Raw genomic sequence first — 14,869 nt, forward strand, 5'->3', positions numbered from 1 at the left:
CTGAAATTTTGGTTTTTCTTCTTTTGTTTTCATTTAAGTTTTTCAGAGTACTTTTTATTACCTTCTATCAGGACTCTTCTGTTACCTGACAAATGATCCTTTGTAAAAGTAATCTTACTGTTCTAAGGCCCTGGGAAGAAAGGCACTTTCATATAATCCAGGAGTTGTCTGTTGATAGAGTCGCAAGCAGAATTGCCCACTTTTTAAAAATTGCTGTTTCTTTCCCTTTATTCATCCAATTCATTCATTCATTTGTGCATTAATATTCTGCCAAGGATATATGTGGTTGAATTTATGTAAGCTAAAGTTAAAATGCCACTTCTCTCTAAAAATGAGACTGAGATCTTTTCATGTATTTATCAATCATTTGCATTTTCCCTTCTGTGAGTTACCTGTTCATCTTTTCTCTGTTTCTCTATTGGGTTTTTTGTCTTTTTCTTTGAAATTTGTGATTTCATATCCTTAATTTTAATTATGAACTACTCACCTGCCATTTTTAGATGGCAGGTCATTTTAAGTCATTTTAGAATGACTTAAAAATACATAGGAAATTTTAACAAGCTAGCTGAACAACAATTGTGTTAACCTTTTTTAAACAATAACAGATTTCTTCAGTCTATACAATGCTTCTATAATTTGGAAAAATATAGCCAGAGTTTTTAAAATATTTTTATTGTGGAAATATTATTTCTTTTCATCTTTTCCTATTAAATACACATTTGAAATTAGCATATTTCACTAAGTTCTTTTTGTCCTGTGTATAGGAAAGCACTGAAAACATAAAACAAATGAAACAGACTCTGCTTGATGCTGAAACTGTAGCCCTTGATGCCAAGAAAGAATCAGCCTTTCTTAGAAGTGAAAATCTGGAGCTGAAAGAGAAAATGGTAACTGTTTCCTGTAATATTTATAATAAAATAGTTGCTACAATCACTACATTTCTGTGAATTTGCAATGTTTCTCTCAACAGAAAGAACTTACAAATACATACAAGGAAATGGAAAATGATATTCAGTTATATCAATGCCAACTGGAGGCAAAAAAGAAAATGCAAGTGGATCTGGAGAAAGAATTGCAATCTTCTTTTAATGAAATAACAAAACTCACCTCCCTTATAGATGGCAAAGTTCCAAAAGGTATTTCATAATTTCACTTAATTCTTTGCAGATCTGACTTTGTCTAGAAACCTACCTGAAGGATTTTGCGACTATATTCCAATGGGTAGAAATCTGTTATCCTCTGATATGATTGTTTTAATAGCTTAATAATGAGTTTCGATAGAGATCAGTATTTATAACTGCTTCCATGGAATTCCAATTAATAAGGATTTAAGAATTATTTTTCAAATAAATTGGACCTGATTTTCAAAAAGTGGTTGAAGAACTATTAACGGTTAGATTACCTGTTAACCAACATTGACTCTTTAATAAATTTTATATAGTCTGATTAAATAATCTAACTTTGCATATTATTTAGATTATCCCAATAACTGTGGGCTGTTTTAATTTACCCAAAATATCCTAGATTTGCTCTGTAATTTGGAACTGGAAAGAAAGGTTACTGACCTCCAGAAAGAACTGAATAAAGAAGTTGAAGAAAATGAAGCTTTGCATAAAGAAGTTAATTTGCTCTCAGCATTGAAATCTTTACCCTCAGAAGTAGAAATGCTGAGGAAAGAGGTAAACACATTTTAAAGCAAATAATTCTTATTTTGAAATAAAAACCTTGGTAATAGCACTTTAAATGTCTTGCTGTAGTTTATCTTAAAGTAGCAGTCAAGAGAGTGTAAACATATGACTCAACTTGTTAGGAATAGAAATGAATGTAGTTCCTCCCCCAATTTTCTTATTACCAGAAAACACACTTTCAAAGCCTATTTAACAGTATACTTAGTAACTTGATCCATGTAACAACCAATTCTGTAGTCCTCAAATGTTTCACTTAAACAGAGTTTTGGGGGCGCCTGGGTGGCTCAGTTGGTTGAGCATCTGACTCTTGTTTTCGGCTCGGGTCGTGATCTCGGGATTGTGGGATCCAGCCCTGCAGTGGCTCTGGGCTCATTGCAGAGTCTGCTTGCCCCTCTCCCTCTGCTTCTTATCCCCATGCTCTCTATCTCTCTGAAATAAATTTTAAAAAAAAAACATTTAAACAGAGTTCTATGGGGGCATCTGGCTGCTCAGTCAGTAGAGAGTGTGGACTCTTGATCTCAGGGTTGTAAGTTCAAGCCCCACATTGGGTGGAGAGATTACTTAAAAATAAAATCTTTAAATAGAGTTCTATGGCCCATCCTTTTTTTAACTTTTTTGTTTTTGGTACTAGTTCCATCACTACGTTGAACACAAAAACATAATGAGATGTAAGGGAGGGGACTGATAAAGTTTAGGGGTCAGTGTAAATCTTGCAGGCCAGTGAACAAACCTGTGAACCATCAGCCAGCTTTTCCTTCCTCTCTACTTTTCTAAAAGAAATAAAACTGACAAGTGTTTGAAGACCCAAGTGGCAGACATAATGCTAAAGAACTCTAGCAACATTATTTAGTCATCCTAAAAACTCTTTAAAGTAGGTGCTGTTTTTTAGCTCAACAAATAGTTATGAAGCCAGTAGCTGAGCTCCACAGATGTGCCTGCTGTCCTAAGTCCATGAATGAAACAACCCTGCTGTATTAGCCCCGTCCTTAGTCTCTGCTGTAAGTCTGCCTCTCTTCTTCCCACCATTGCTACCTTACCTTTCACAGTTATTTTACTGTTTATTAGCTGGATAGGGTTGATTTAAATAATAATTCAAATAAAACTTAACTATTTAAATTATTCAGGGATGATATTTTTAGAATTTGGAGCTACATTTAAAGGCTTTAGGAGAAAAATGTCAAATTCTAAGACAAAACATAAAATGACACACGAAGAGGCTAGAAAATACTTTAGAATGATAGATAAGGAGATAAAGGCACATCCTGAAATGAAGTGTTTCTACTGAGTACCCTTCTCCATGCAATCCTTGCTAGAACCCAAAGAGCATAGAAAATGAAACTGAAGGTAAAGTTAAAGAGGATAATACATTCTTAAAGGATGGTGACAATAAAAATGTTGCCTTTCCTCGGTCAAATTTTTGCATAATTTCAATGTCTTCCCCCTCCCCCACCTTACCCCCCACCCCGAAGAAACTTTTTTTTTTCCTGAAGACTGCTTCGGTAGACCATACATTGCTAACATAGCTAATTTTATTTCGTTTCCATAGATGCATGATAAATCTGAAGAGCTCTGTATAATAACATCAGAAAGAGACAATTTGTTTTCTGAAGTAGTTCAAAAGGAAAGTAGAATTCAAGATTTACTTGAAGAAATTGGGAAAACTAAAAATGACCTAGCAACTACCCAGTTGAATTACAAAAGCACTGATCAAGAATTCCAAGATTTTAAAAATCATCATATTGAATTTGAGCAAAAGTATAAGATGGTCCTTGAGGAGAATGCAAGAATGAATCAGGAAATAGGGAATCTCTCTAAACAAGCTCAAAAACTTGGTTTAAGTTTGGATGCTGTGAACACAGAGGTTGGTACAAGACACCCTCTGGGGAGTGATCTTTAACTTTCTGGGGTTTAGCTTCCATTTATATACCATAGAATGCTCTGCTTTTCACATTTACTTTTTCTTATTTTAAAGCTTTCTCCCAAATCTGAAGAAGTTCAGAAGACAACTAAGAGTCAAAACAGGTTAAATGAAGTGGAAGAGCTGAAGGAACAATTAGAAAGTAGAGATTCGAGGCTGCAAACTATGGAAAAGGAAAAAACACTGATTGCTGAGCAACTTCAACAAACTTTAGTAGAAGTAAGAACCTTAACCCAAGAAAAGGAGGACCTAAAACAACTCCAGGAGAGCCTGCAGATTGAGAGGGACCAACTCAAAAGTGACATTCAGGATACTGTAAACATGGTAAGGCTTTTACTGAGTAAACTCTGAAAATTCAGAGCCTCTTTACAAACAGGACAGGAGCCATCACTTATAATTCATGATCCGGTAGCCACTACAAAATTACTTCCACTGTTATACATTATTCTAATGGACATTGTTTTCCATTTCTCTGACAAAGAATATAGACACCCAAGAACAATTAAGAAATGCTCTTGAGTCTTTAAAACAACACCAAGAAACAATTAACACACTAAAAATGAAAATTTCTGAGGAAACTTCCAGGAATTTGCATACAGAGGAAAACCTAGGAGAAACTAAGGATGAATTCCAGGAAAAGGTAAATGGTGTTTCCATTCAAAGTTTTTATATGTGTAGATGAGCTTTCTCTTTTACCTCAAGCAGTTAAGTACATAATGATAATCTCAATCTTGTTTATTATTCACAGTGCTAATAACTAACAATAATTTACAAGCATAACCCTGATGTCTTTGAAATAACTTCAGATATAACTGCTTACAATCAATTTGGGAAAAAAAGGCAAAAATTAGTTCAAACTTTAAGCTGATATTTTGAGGCCTAATGTATTTGAAATGTCCTTACAAACCCCTCTGAAGGGGTGCCTGGATGGCTCAGTTGGTTAAGCAGTCGCTTAACCTTCAGCTCAGATCATAATCCCAGGGTCCTGGGATCGAGCCTCACATCGAGCTCCCTGCTTGGCCGGAAACCTGCTTCTCCCTCTCCCACTCCCCCTGCTTGTGTTCCCTCTCTGGCTGTCTCTCTCTCTCTGTCAAATAAATAAATAAAATCTTTTTTTAAAAATTTAAAAAAATAATAAAAACCCCTCTGAATTCTAAGAATATAAGAAAGTTTGCTTATTACTAACTGTCTAAAATATTTGTTTTATGTCAGATTTTATATATTAAACTTGCTTAGAGATCCCTGTAAAATCAATGTGTATATTTTATTAATGCCTGTTTCCAGGGCTTATGCTATAATTTTTACTATTAGGTGCTTAAATCTCACCTTAATTTGTTCTAAGTAGTATGGTTCATTTTGTTCTGAGACCTTAGGAGAATAAGGTCTTAACTGGTTATTCAATTATATACAACAAACACTAGGAGATGCTAATGATGATTTTTTGTTTGTTTGTTTGTTTGTTTTAAGAGAGTTGTGTTAGTCCACTAGGGTTTCCATCACAAAATATCACAGACTGCTGGCTAAAACAACAGAAATTTACTTTCTCCTGGTTGTGGAGGCTAGAAGTCCAAGATTAAGGTGCTAGAAAATTTAGTTTCTGTTAAGTCTTCTTTTCCCTGCATGCCAATGGAACCTTCCTTCTGTATCCCTCACAGGGCCTTTCTCCTATGCTCAAGCTGAGAAAGAGCACTGGTGTTTCTTCCTCTACTTAAAAGGACACGAATCTGGGGCACCTGGGTGGCTCAGTCAACTGGGTGACCAATTCTTGATTTCAGGTCAGGTCTTGATCTCAGGGTTGTGAGTTTGAGCCCCACGTCTGGCTCTGCGCTGGGCATCAAGCCTAATGAATGAATGAATGGATACCAATCCTATGGGATTAGGGCCCTCGTTTTATGACCTCATTTAACTTTAATTACCCTCCTTAAAGGCTTTCTCTTCACATACACAGTCACATGGGGGTTAGGGCTTCAAAATGAATATTGGGAGGACAAAATTCAGTCTGTAACTGGTGATTGCCTATAATTTTATACAATGGATTCATTTACTATATACATTTCTACTTTTCAAAAATGCCTTTGATATATATTAACAGGATTTTTACACTGTCTTTCAGTTTTATGCACTTAATACTATTGATTCCAGAACAATTTGCTACTACAAATTTAAAACATTCATCAGTGGGAGACTGATGAAATAATCTTTCACACATCCGTAGCTTGGCATAGTATATGTATATATAATATGTACGTATGTATATAGATAATGCAACTGGGTTTTATGTGGTCATAAAATTTTTTAAAACTGCATATTATATGCAAACAGAAAAATCATCAGGATGGACATATTATTAAATAAAAACAAATACTGCTTAAGAATAATTCAGTAACCTCCAACTTATATAAATAAATCTCTATGTAGATTTATATGCTATTTAAATAATGAGTTTTCCCCCATTTACCCTGGGGTACAGTATTCTTGCCTTGGAAAAGCTTTCCCTCTCTCTCCCTATGCTTCAGTACTTCTCTCCTAGAAAAGCATTTTCACTTGTTTTCTATCTTGTGTTCTCAGCTTATATGTCGTTTGGATCAATCAAATGAGCCAAAGGCATTTGACCTTGATTTGAAATTTATAACTTTCACTTTCATTAGGGGAAGGTTTTTTGAAAAGATTTTTGAAAATAAGATGCAACAATACTTAGCTGCTTTTAAACAAATGCAAAAATGCAATTACAGGGCCCCATGAAAAGGGGCAATAGCAGAGAAGTGAGGGAAAAAGAGAGTTCTATTCACTGGGACCAACTGGTGTGTGGTATTAAGTTTATGCTAGAATCATCTATGTTGATAAAAAAAAGGTCCAAATGGGGCTTTTCTGTTTCTTGGGGTGTCTCAAATCTGGGATGGAAAGCTAGGATCAGCTTAGTCTTCTGTTACCATGTTCATAATGGAATCCCGCATGGACCCCTCAGTTCATCTGGACCCCAAGGGGCTGCATTAGTAGGTTTCTCATGAATCCCCTTAGAGTGCACACTTTATTTTTTTTTTATTAGGTTAATCACTATACATTACATCATTAGTTTTTGCTGTAGTGTTTCATGATTCATTGTTTGCGTATAACACCCAGTGCTCCATGCAGAACGTGCCCTCTTTAATACCCATCACCAGGCTAACCCCTCCCCCACCCCCTCCCCTCTAGAACCCTCAGTTTGTTTCTCAGAATCCAGAGTCTCTCAGGGTTCGTCACCCCCTCCGATTCCCCCCCCTTCATTCTTCCCCTCCTGCTATCTTCTTCTTTTTATTTATTTTTAACATATAATGTATTATTTGTTTCAGAGGTACAGGTCTGTGATTCAACAGTCTTACACAATTCACAGCGCTCACCATAGCACATAGCCTCCCCAGTGTCTATCACCCAGCTACCCCATCCCTCCCACCCCCACCACAGCAACCCTGTTTGTTTCCTGAGATTAAGAATTCCTCATATCAGTGAGGTCATATGATATATGTCTTTCTCTGATTGACTTATTTCATTCAACATAATACCCTCCAGTTCTATCCACGTCGTTGCAAATGGCAAGATTTCATTCCTTTTGATGGCTGCATAATATTCCATTGTGCGTGCGTGTGTGTGTGTGTGTGTGTGTGTGTGTGTGTGTGTGTGTGTGTGTACCACATCTTCTTTATCCATTCCTCTGTTGTGGACATCTTGGCTCTGTCCACAGTTTGGCTAATGTGGACATTGCTGCTGTAAACATTGGGGTGCATGTACCCCTTCGGATCCCTACATTTGTATCTTTGGGGTAAATATCCAGTAGTGCAATTGCTGGGTCGTAGGGCAGCTCTATTTTCAACTTTTTGAGGAACCTCCATACTGTTTTCCAGAGTGGCTGCACCAGCTTGCATTCCCACCAACAGTGTAGGAGGGTTCCCCTTTCTCCACATTCCTGCCAACATCTGTCGTTTCCTGACTTGTTAATTTTAGCCATTCTGACGGGTGTGAGGTCGTATCTCATTGAGGTTTTGATTTGGATTTCCCTGATGCCGAGCGATGTTGAGCACTTTTTCACGTGTCTGTTGGTCATCTGGATGTCTTCTTTGCAGAAATGTCTGTTCATGTCTTCCGCCCATTTCTTGATTGGATCATTTGTTCTTTGGGTGTTGAGTTTGATAAGTTCTTTATAGATTTTGAATACTAGCCCTTTATCTGATATGTCATTTGCAAATATCTTCTCCCATTCTGTCAGTTGTCTTTTGGTTTTGTGGACTGTTTCTTTTGCTGTGCAAAAGCCTTTTATCTTGATGAAGTCCCAATAGTTCATTTTTGCCGTTGCTTCCCTTGCCTTTGGCGATGTTTCTAGGAAGAAGTTGCTGTGGCTGAGGTCGAAGAGGTTGCTGCCTGTGTTCTCCTCTAGGTTTTTGATGGACTCCTGTCTCACATTGAGGTCTTTCATCCATTTTGAGTGTATTTTGTGTGTGGTGTATGGAAATGGTCCAGTTTCATTCTTCTGCATGTGGCTGTCCAATTTTCCCAACACCATTTGTTGAACAGAGTGTCTTTTTTCCACTGGACATTCTTTCCTGCTTTGTCGAAGATTAGTTGACCATAGAGTTGAGGGTCGATTTCTGGGCTCTCTATTCTGTTCCATTGATCTATGTGTCTGTTTTTGTGCCAGTACCATACTGTCTTGATGATGACAGCTTTGTAATAGAGCTTGAAGTCTGGAATTGTGAGGCCACCAGCTTTGCTTTGCTTTTTCAATATTCCTCTGGCTATTCGGGGTCTTTTCTGGTTCCAAACAAATTTTAGGATTATTTGTTCCATTTCTTTGAAAAAAGTGGATGGTATTTTGATAGGGATTGCATTGAATGTATAGATTGCTCTAGGTAGCATTGACATTTTCACAATATTTGTTCTTCCAACTCATGAGCATGGAGTGTTTTTCCATTTCTTTGTGTGTTCCTCAATTTCTTTCATGAGTATTTTATAGTTTTCTGAGGACAGATTCTTTGCCTCTTTGGTTAGATTTATTCCTAGGTATCTTATGGTTTTGGGTGCAATTGTAAATGGGCTCGACTCCTTAATTTCTCTTTCTTCTGTCTTGCTGTTGGTGTATAGGAAGGCCATTGATTTTATATCCTGCCACTTTATACTGAATTCCTGTATGAGTTCTAGCAGTTTTAGGGTGGAGTCTTTTGGGCTTTCCACATAAAGTATCATATCATCTACAGAGAGTGAGAGTTTGACTTCTTCTTTGCCGATTCAGATGCCTTTTATTTCTTTTTGTTGTCTGATTGCTGTGGCTAGGACTTCTAATACTATGTTGAATAGCAGGGTGATAGTGGACATCCCTGCCGTGTTCCTGACCTTAGTGGGAAAACTCTGTTTTTCCGCTTTGAGAATGATATTCGCTGTGGGTTTTTCATAGATGGCTTTTATGAGATTGAGGTATGTACCCTCTATCCCTATAGTCTGAAGAGTTTTGATCAAGAAAGGATGCTGCACTTTGTCAAATGCTTTTTCTGCATCTATTGAGAGGATCATATGGTTCTTGTTCTTTCTTTTATTAATGTATTGTATCATAATGATTGATTTGTGGACGTTGAACCAACCTTGCAGCCAAAGGATAAATCGCACTTGGTTGTGGTGAATCATCCTTTTAATGTACTATTGGATCCTATTGGCTAGTATTTTGGTGAGAATTTTTGCATCCATGTTGATCAAGGATATTGGTCTTTAATTCTCCTTTTTGATGGGGTCTTTGTCTGGTTTAGGGATCAAGGTAATGGTGGCCTCATAAAACGAGTTGGGAAGTTTTCCTTCCATTTCTATTTTTGGAACAGTTTCAGAAGAATAGGTATTTATTCTTCTTTAAATGTTTGGTAGAATTCCCCTGGGAAGCCATCTGGTCCTGGGCTTTTGTTTGTTGGGAGATTTTTGATGACTGCTTCAATTTCCTTAGTGGTTATTGGTCTGTTCAGGTCTTCTATTTCTTCCTGGTTCAGTTTTGGTAGTTGATGCATCTCTACGAATGCATCCATTTCTTCCAGATTATCTAATTTGCTGGCATAGAGTTGCTCATAATATGTTCTTATAATTCTTTGTATTTCTTTGGTAAGTTGGTTGTAATCTCCTCTTTCTTTCATGATTTTATTTATTTGGGTCATTTCTCTTTTCTTATTGATAAGTCTGGCCAGGGGTTTATCAATCTTGTTAATTCTTTCAAAGAACCAGCTTCTAGTTTCGTTGATCTGTTCTGTTCTTTTGGTTTCTATTTCATTGATTTCTGCTCTGATCTTTATGATTTCTCTTCTCCTGCTGGGTTTAGGCTTTATTTGCTGTTCTTTCTCCAGCTCCTTTAGGTGTAGGGTTAGGTTGTGTATTTGAGACCTTTCTTGTTTCTTGAGAAAGGCTTGTATTGCTATATACTTTCCTCTTAGGACCGCTTTTGCTGAATCCCAAAGATTTTGAACAGTTATGTTTTCATTTTCATTTGTTTCCGTGAATTTTTTTAATTCTTCTTTAATTTCCTGGTTGACCCATTCATTCTTTAGTGGGATGCTCTTTAGCCTCCATGTATTTGAGCTCTTTCCGACTTTCCTCTTGTGACTGAGTTCTGGTTTCAAAGCATTGTGGTCTGAAAATATTCAGGGAATGATCCCAATCTTTTGGTACCGGTTGAGACCTGATTTGTGACCTAGGATGAGATCTTTTCCGGAGAATGTTCCATGGGCACTAGAGAAGAATGTGTATTCTGTTGCTTTGGGATGGAATTTTCTGAATATATTTATGAAGTCCATTTGGTCCAGTGTGTCATTTAAAGTCTTTATTTCCTTGTTGATCTTTTGCTTAGATGATATGTCCATGTCAGTAAAGGGGGCGTTAAAGTCCCCCACTATTATTGTATTGTTTCAATGTGTTTCTTTGCTTTTGTTATTATTTGGCTTATATAAGTGGCTGCTCCCATGTTAGGGGCATAGATATTTACAACTGTTAGATCTTCTTGTTGGATAGACCCTTTAAGTAGGATATAGTGTCCTTCCTCATCTCTTACTACAGTCTTTGGTTAAAATCTAATTTGTCTGATATAAGGATTGCCACCCCAGCTTTCTTTTGATGTCCATTAGCATGGTAAATGGTTTTTCACCCCCTCATTTTCAATCTGGGGGTGTCTTTGGGTCTAAAATGAGTCTCTTGCAGACAGCATATCGATGGGTCTTATTTTTTTATCCAATCTGATAGCCTCTGTCATTTTTTTTAAAGATTTTATTTATTTATTTGCTAGAGAGAGAGAGCATAGGCAAGAGAGAGTGAGCAAGAGCACAAGCAGGGGGAGCTGCAGGCAGAGGGAGAAGCAGGCTCCCTGCTGAGCCAGGAGCCCAATGTGGGACTCAATCCCAGGACCCTGGGATCATGACCTGAGCTGAAGGCAGCTGCTTAACCGACTGAGCCACGCAGGCATCCCTAGGCTGTGTCTTTTGATTGGGGCATTTAGCCCGTTTACATTCAGGGTAACTATTGAAAGATACGAATTTAGTCCCATTGTAAGGCATGTAAGGTGACTGTTACTGTATATTGTCTGTGTTCCTTTCTGGTCTATTTTACTTTTAGGCCCTCTCTTTCTTTAGAGGACCCCTTTCATTATTTCTTGTAGGGCTGGTTTCGTGTTTGCAAATTCCTTTAGTTTTTGTTTGTCCTGTAAGCTTTTTATCTCTCCTTCTATTTTTGATGACAGCCTAGCTGGATATAGTAATCTTGGCTGCATATTTTTCTCATTTAGTGCTCTGAATATATCATGACAGTTCTTTCTGGCCTGCCAGGTCTCTGTGGTTAGGTCTGTTGCCAATCTAATGTTTCTACCATTGTAGGTTACAGATCTCTTCTCCCAAGCTGCTTTCAGGATTTTCTCTTTGTCTCTGAGACTTGTAAGTTTTACTATTAGATGTCGGGGTGTTGACCTATTTTTATTGATTTTGAGAGGGGTTCTCTGTGCCTCCTGGATTTTGATGCCTGTTTCCTTCCCCAAATTAGGGAAGTTCTCTGCTATAATTTGCTCCAATATACCTTCTGCCCTTCTCTCTCTTTCTTCTTCTGGGATCCCAATTATGCTAATGTTGTTTTGTGTTATGGTATCACTTATCTCTTGAATTCTGCCCTCGTGATCCAGTAGTTGTTTATCTCTCTTTTTCTCAGCTTCTTTATTCTCCATCATTTGGTCTTCTATATCACTAATTCTCTCTTCTTCCTCCTTTATCCTAGCAGTTAGAGCCTCCATTTTTGATTGCACCTCATTAATAGCCTTTTTGATTTCAACTTGGTTAGATTTTACTTCTTTTATTTCTCCAGAAAGGGTTTCTCTAATATCTTCAATGTTTCTTTCAAGCCCAGCTAGTATCTTTAAAATCATCATTCTGTACTCTAGTTCTGACATCTTACTAATGTCCTTATTGATTAGGTCCATGGCAGTTGGTACTGCCTCTTGTTCTTTTTGTTGAGGTGATTTTTTCCATCTTGTCATTTTGTCTAGAGGAGAATAGATGAATGAGAAAACAAAATGCTAACAGGATAACATCCCCAGAAAATATACACTAAACAAATCAGAAGAGACCTGAAACCTGGGGAAAAGAAAAGGAAAGAAAGAAAAAAGAAAAAGATAAAAACAAACAAAAATGAAACAAAACAAAGAAAACAGAATATGATCAAATATGATCAGGCTGGTGCATAGATCAGTGCCACACACTAGATTTTGGGCGTATTTTGGTCTGTTAGAAGAAAGTGCCTCCCAAAATTTTAAAGAAAGAAAAACTTATATTTGTACAAAAATAAGGGTTAATACGATGAAGGGATGGAATACGACTGTAAAGATGAAAATTATAAGAGATTTTATAAAAGGAATTGATAAGAAGTTGGTTGAAAAAAGAAAGAAGAGGATTTAAAAAAAAGGAGAGTATGTGATCAGGCAGGAGACTAGAACAAAGCCATACACTAGAGATTTAGGGAATATTTTGATCTGTTAGAAGAAACTGTATCCCAAAATTTTAAAGAGAGAACAACTTACATATATACACCAAAAATAAGGTTAACTACTATGAAGGGATAGAATATGACTCTAAAAATGAAAAGATTTTTTTTAAAAAAAGGGATTGATAAGATATTGGTTGAAAAAGGGAAAAAGAAAAATTCAAAAAAAAAAAAAAAAGACAGGTGAAAAAAAATTAACTTGAAAGACTAAAGAATCACAGGAAAAAAGCCATGAATTCTATATGCAGTATTTCCCTAGAGCTGGAGTTCTGCCATTCTCATTGATCGGTAAACTTGGTCTTGGCTGGCTGTTCTTGATGATCTTCTGGGGGAGGGGCCTGTAGCTGTGGTTCCCACATGTCTTTGCTCGAGGCAGAATTGCCTGCCCTTGCTGGGGTTGGGCTATGTAATCTGCTCGGTTTTGCTCTCAGGTGCTTTTGTTCCCTGCAAGCTTTCCGTACAGCTTTGGAGGACGAGAGTGAAGATGGCAGCCTCCCAATCTCTGCCCCAGGGTAGCCGAGAACTTGGGGCCCCACTCCTCAGTGCACCCCCAGAGAAAAGCAGTTAGTCACTCCCGTCTCCCGGGTCTCCGGCCGCACTCCGTGCTCACCTGTCCTGTGACTGCGCGTTTCTATCTCTGGCACCCGACCCCGTGTGGAGTCTCCAAACCTAGCAGATCCCTGTGGTGCGCTCCCGCGCCACTCCTCCCCGGGGAGGAAGGGGAGTCTCCCCGAATCTGCCGCTTGTTGGGTCTCTGCTGGAGGAGCAGTGGCCTGACTGTGCCACGGATCACGGTTTATGGCAACCCCGAGCTGAGAGCCCACTCCTCGGCTCCGTCTCTGCATCCGGCTTCCCTGCTCCGATACTTCGGAGCTCTGCCACACTCTGGCACCCCCAGCCTTTCTGTGACCCCGAGGGTCCGAGACCACACTGTCCCAGCGAGGGTTCCACCCCCCACTTAGCCACTGGAGCGATGTCCCTCAGTGGAGCCAACTTCTAAAATTTCCGATTTTGTGCTCCGCTGCTCTATCACTTGTCAGAAGCGGCGGGTAGAGGCCCCCTCCCCCGCCGTCTATCTTCCCAAATATCGCCTCCGATTCACTTCTGTGCACGTCCTACCTTCCAGAAAGTGGTCATTTTTCTGTTCAGAGAGTTGTTGCTATTCTTTCCTTCAATCTCCTATTGAGTTCATAGGTGTTCAGAATGGTTTGATCCCTATCCCGCTGAATTCCTGGGACCAGACGAAACCCAGGTCTCCTACTCCTCCGCCATCTTGCTCCTCCCCCTCAGAGTGCCCATTTAAATCCTGCTTGATGTTTCTCTCTCTAGAAATGCAGTTTCTCTAGTGTGTCTCAACACAAATCTTAAACAATGATTAGTAAACTTATCTCATATAAAGGACACAATTCCTTTTCTTTATTTAATAAGATATGTTAGATATTGTTCATGGTAGCTGAAATACTTTCTAGGCTGGGTTCATTTCTGAAATGTCCCTTGGGTATTCTCACATACTTTGTCTCAGCCTTCTTTGTCTTTGTGTACATTCCTATGTTTAGGAGCACAGATATGAGATTCTGAAGTACAGTATCTGACAAACTAGTCCCAACAACTATCTGTTCCTTACCTTAAGTTCTCATGTAGTTAGCCCTGTGTTTTCCATTGTCAGAAACTCATGCATACTGCCAACGGTAAGAGAATAGTTAAAGTATGGTTTGTCCAAACCCACTCTAGAGAATTGAGCAACTACTAAAAATTATAAGTTGAAGATTATGTAACAGCATGGGAAAATGCATGTGATCTAAATGGAAAAGAGCAAAACTGAATTCTGTATATATTAATCATAATTACTGTGTTCAAGAAAAATTTTTTCAAGAACAGACTCTGAAAGGAAATATTCTAGAATTGTAGTAGTGGGTTGTGTGAAGCTGGTGACATTGGATGATTTTTTCTCTCTTTATTTTTCAATTTTTTTCCAATGTAATTGTAGATTATTATTAAAACTTTTTTAAAGCTTTTATTTATTTATTTGAGAGAGAGAGCAGGGGGAGGGGCAGAGGGAGAGGAAAAGAGAATCTCAAGCAGACTCCCCACTGAACACAGTGCCTGACACAGAGCTACATCTCACAACCCTGAGACCATAACCCAAGCCGAAATCAAGAGTCAGATGCTTAACTCACTAAGCCACCCAGGTACCCCTATTATTAAAACTTTTTTAAAACATATATAGCCGCTATGGAGCTGTATTTCC

General features: G+C 38.2%; 1 protein-coding gene across 1 annotated transcript in view; it reads left to right on the top strand.

Moving 5' to 3' along the window:
• CENPE (centromere protein E) overlaps nucleotides 1-14,869 on the top strand; it is an 82,402-nt gene that overhangs the window by 25,234 nt on the left and 42,299 nt on the right. The window contains exons 19-24 of the mRNA XM_028091205.2: nucleotides 765-887; nucleotides 971-1,136; nucleotides 1,525-1,679; nucleotides 3,235-3,549; nucleotides 3,661-3,930; nucleotides 4,088-4,246. Coding sequence (XP_027947006.2) covers nucleotides 765-887; nucleotides 971-1,136; nucleotides 1,525-1,679; nucleotides 3,235-3,549; nucleotides 3,661-3,930; nucleotides 4,088-4,246 — 1,188 coding nt within the window. The remainder of the gene's footprint in view (nucleotides 1-764; nucleotides 888-970; nucleotides 1,137-1,524; nucleotides 1,680-3,234; nucleotides 3,550-3,660; nucleotides 3,931-4,087; nucleotides 4,247-14,869) is intronic.

Source organism: Eumetopias jubatus, unplaced genomic scaffold (genome assembly GCF_037043125.1).
Source record: "Eumetopias jubatus isolate StellerSeaLion01/CBP00866 unplaced genomic scaffold, mEumJub1_p1.0 scaffold_2, whole genome shotgun sequence".
Classification (NCBI taxonomy): Eukaryota; Metazoa; Chordata; class Mammalia; order Carnivora; family Otariidae; genus Eumetopias; species Eumetopias jubatus.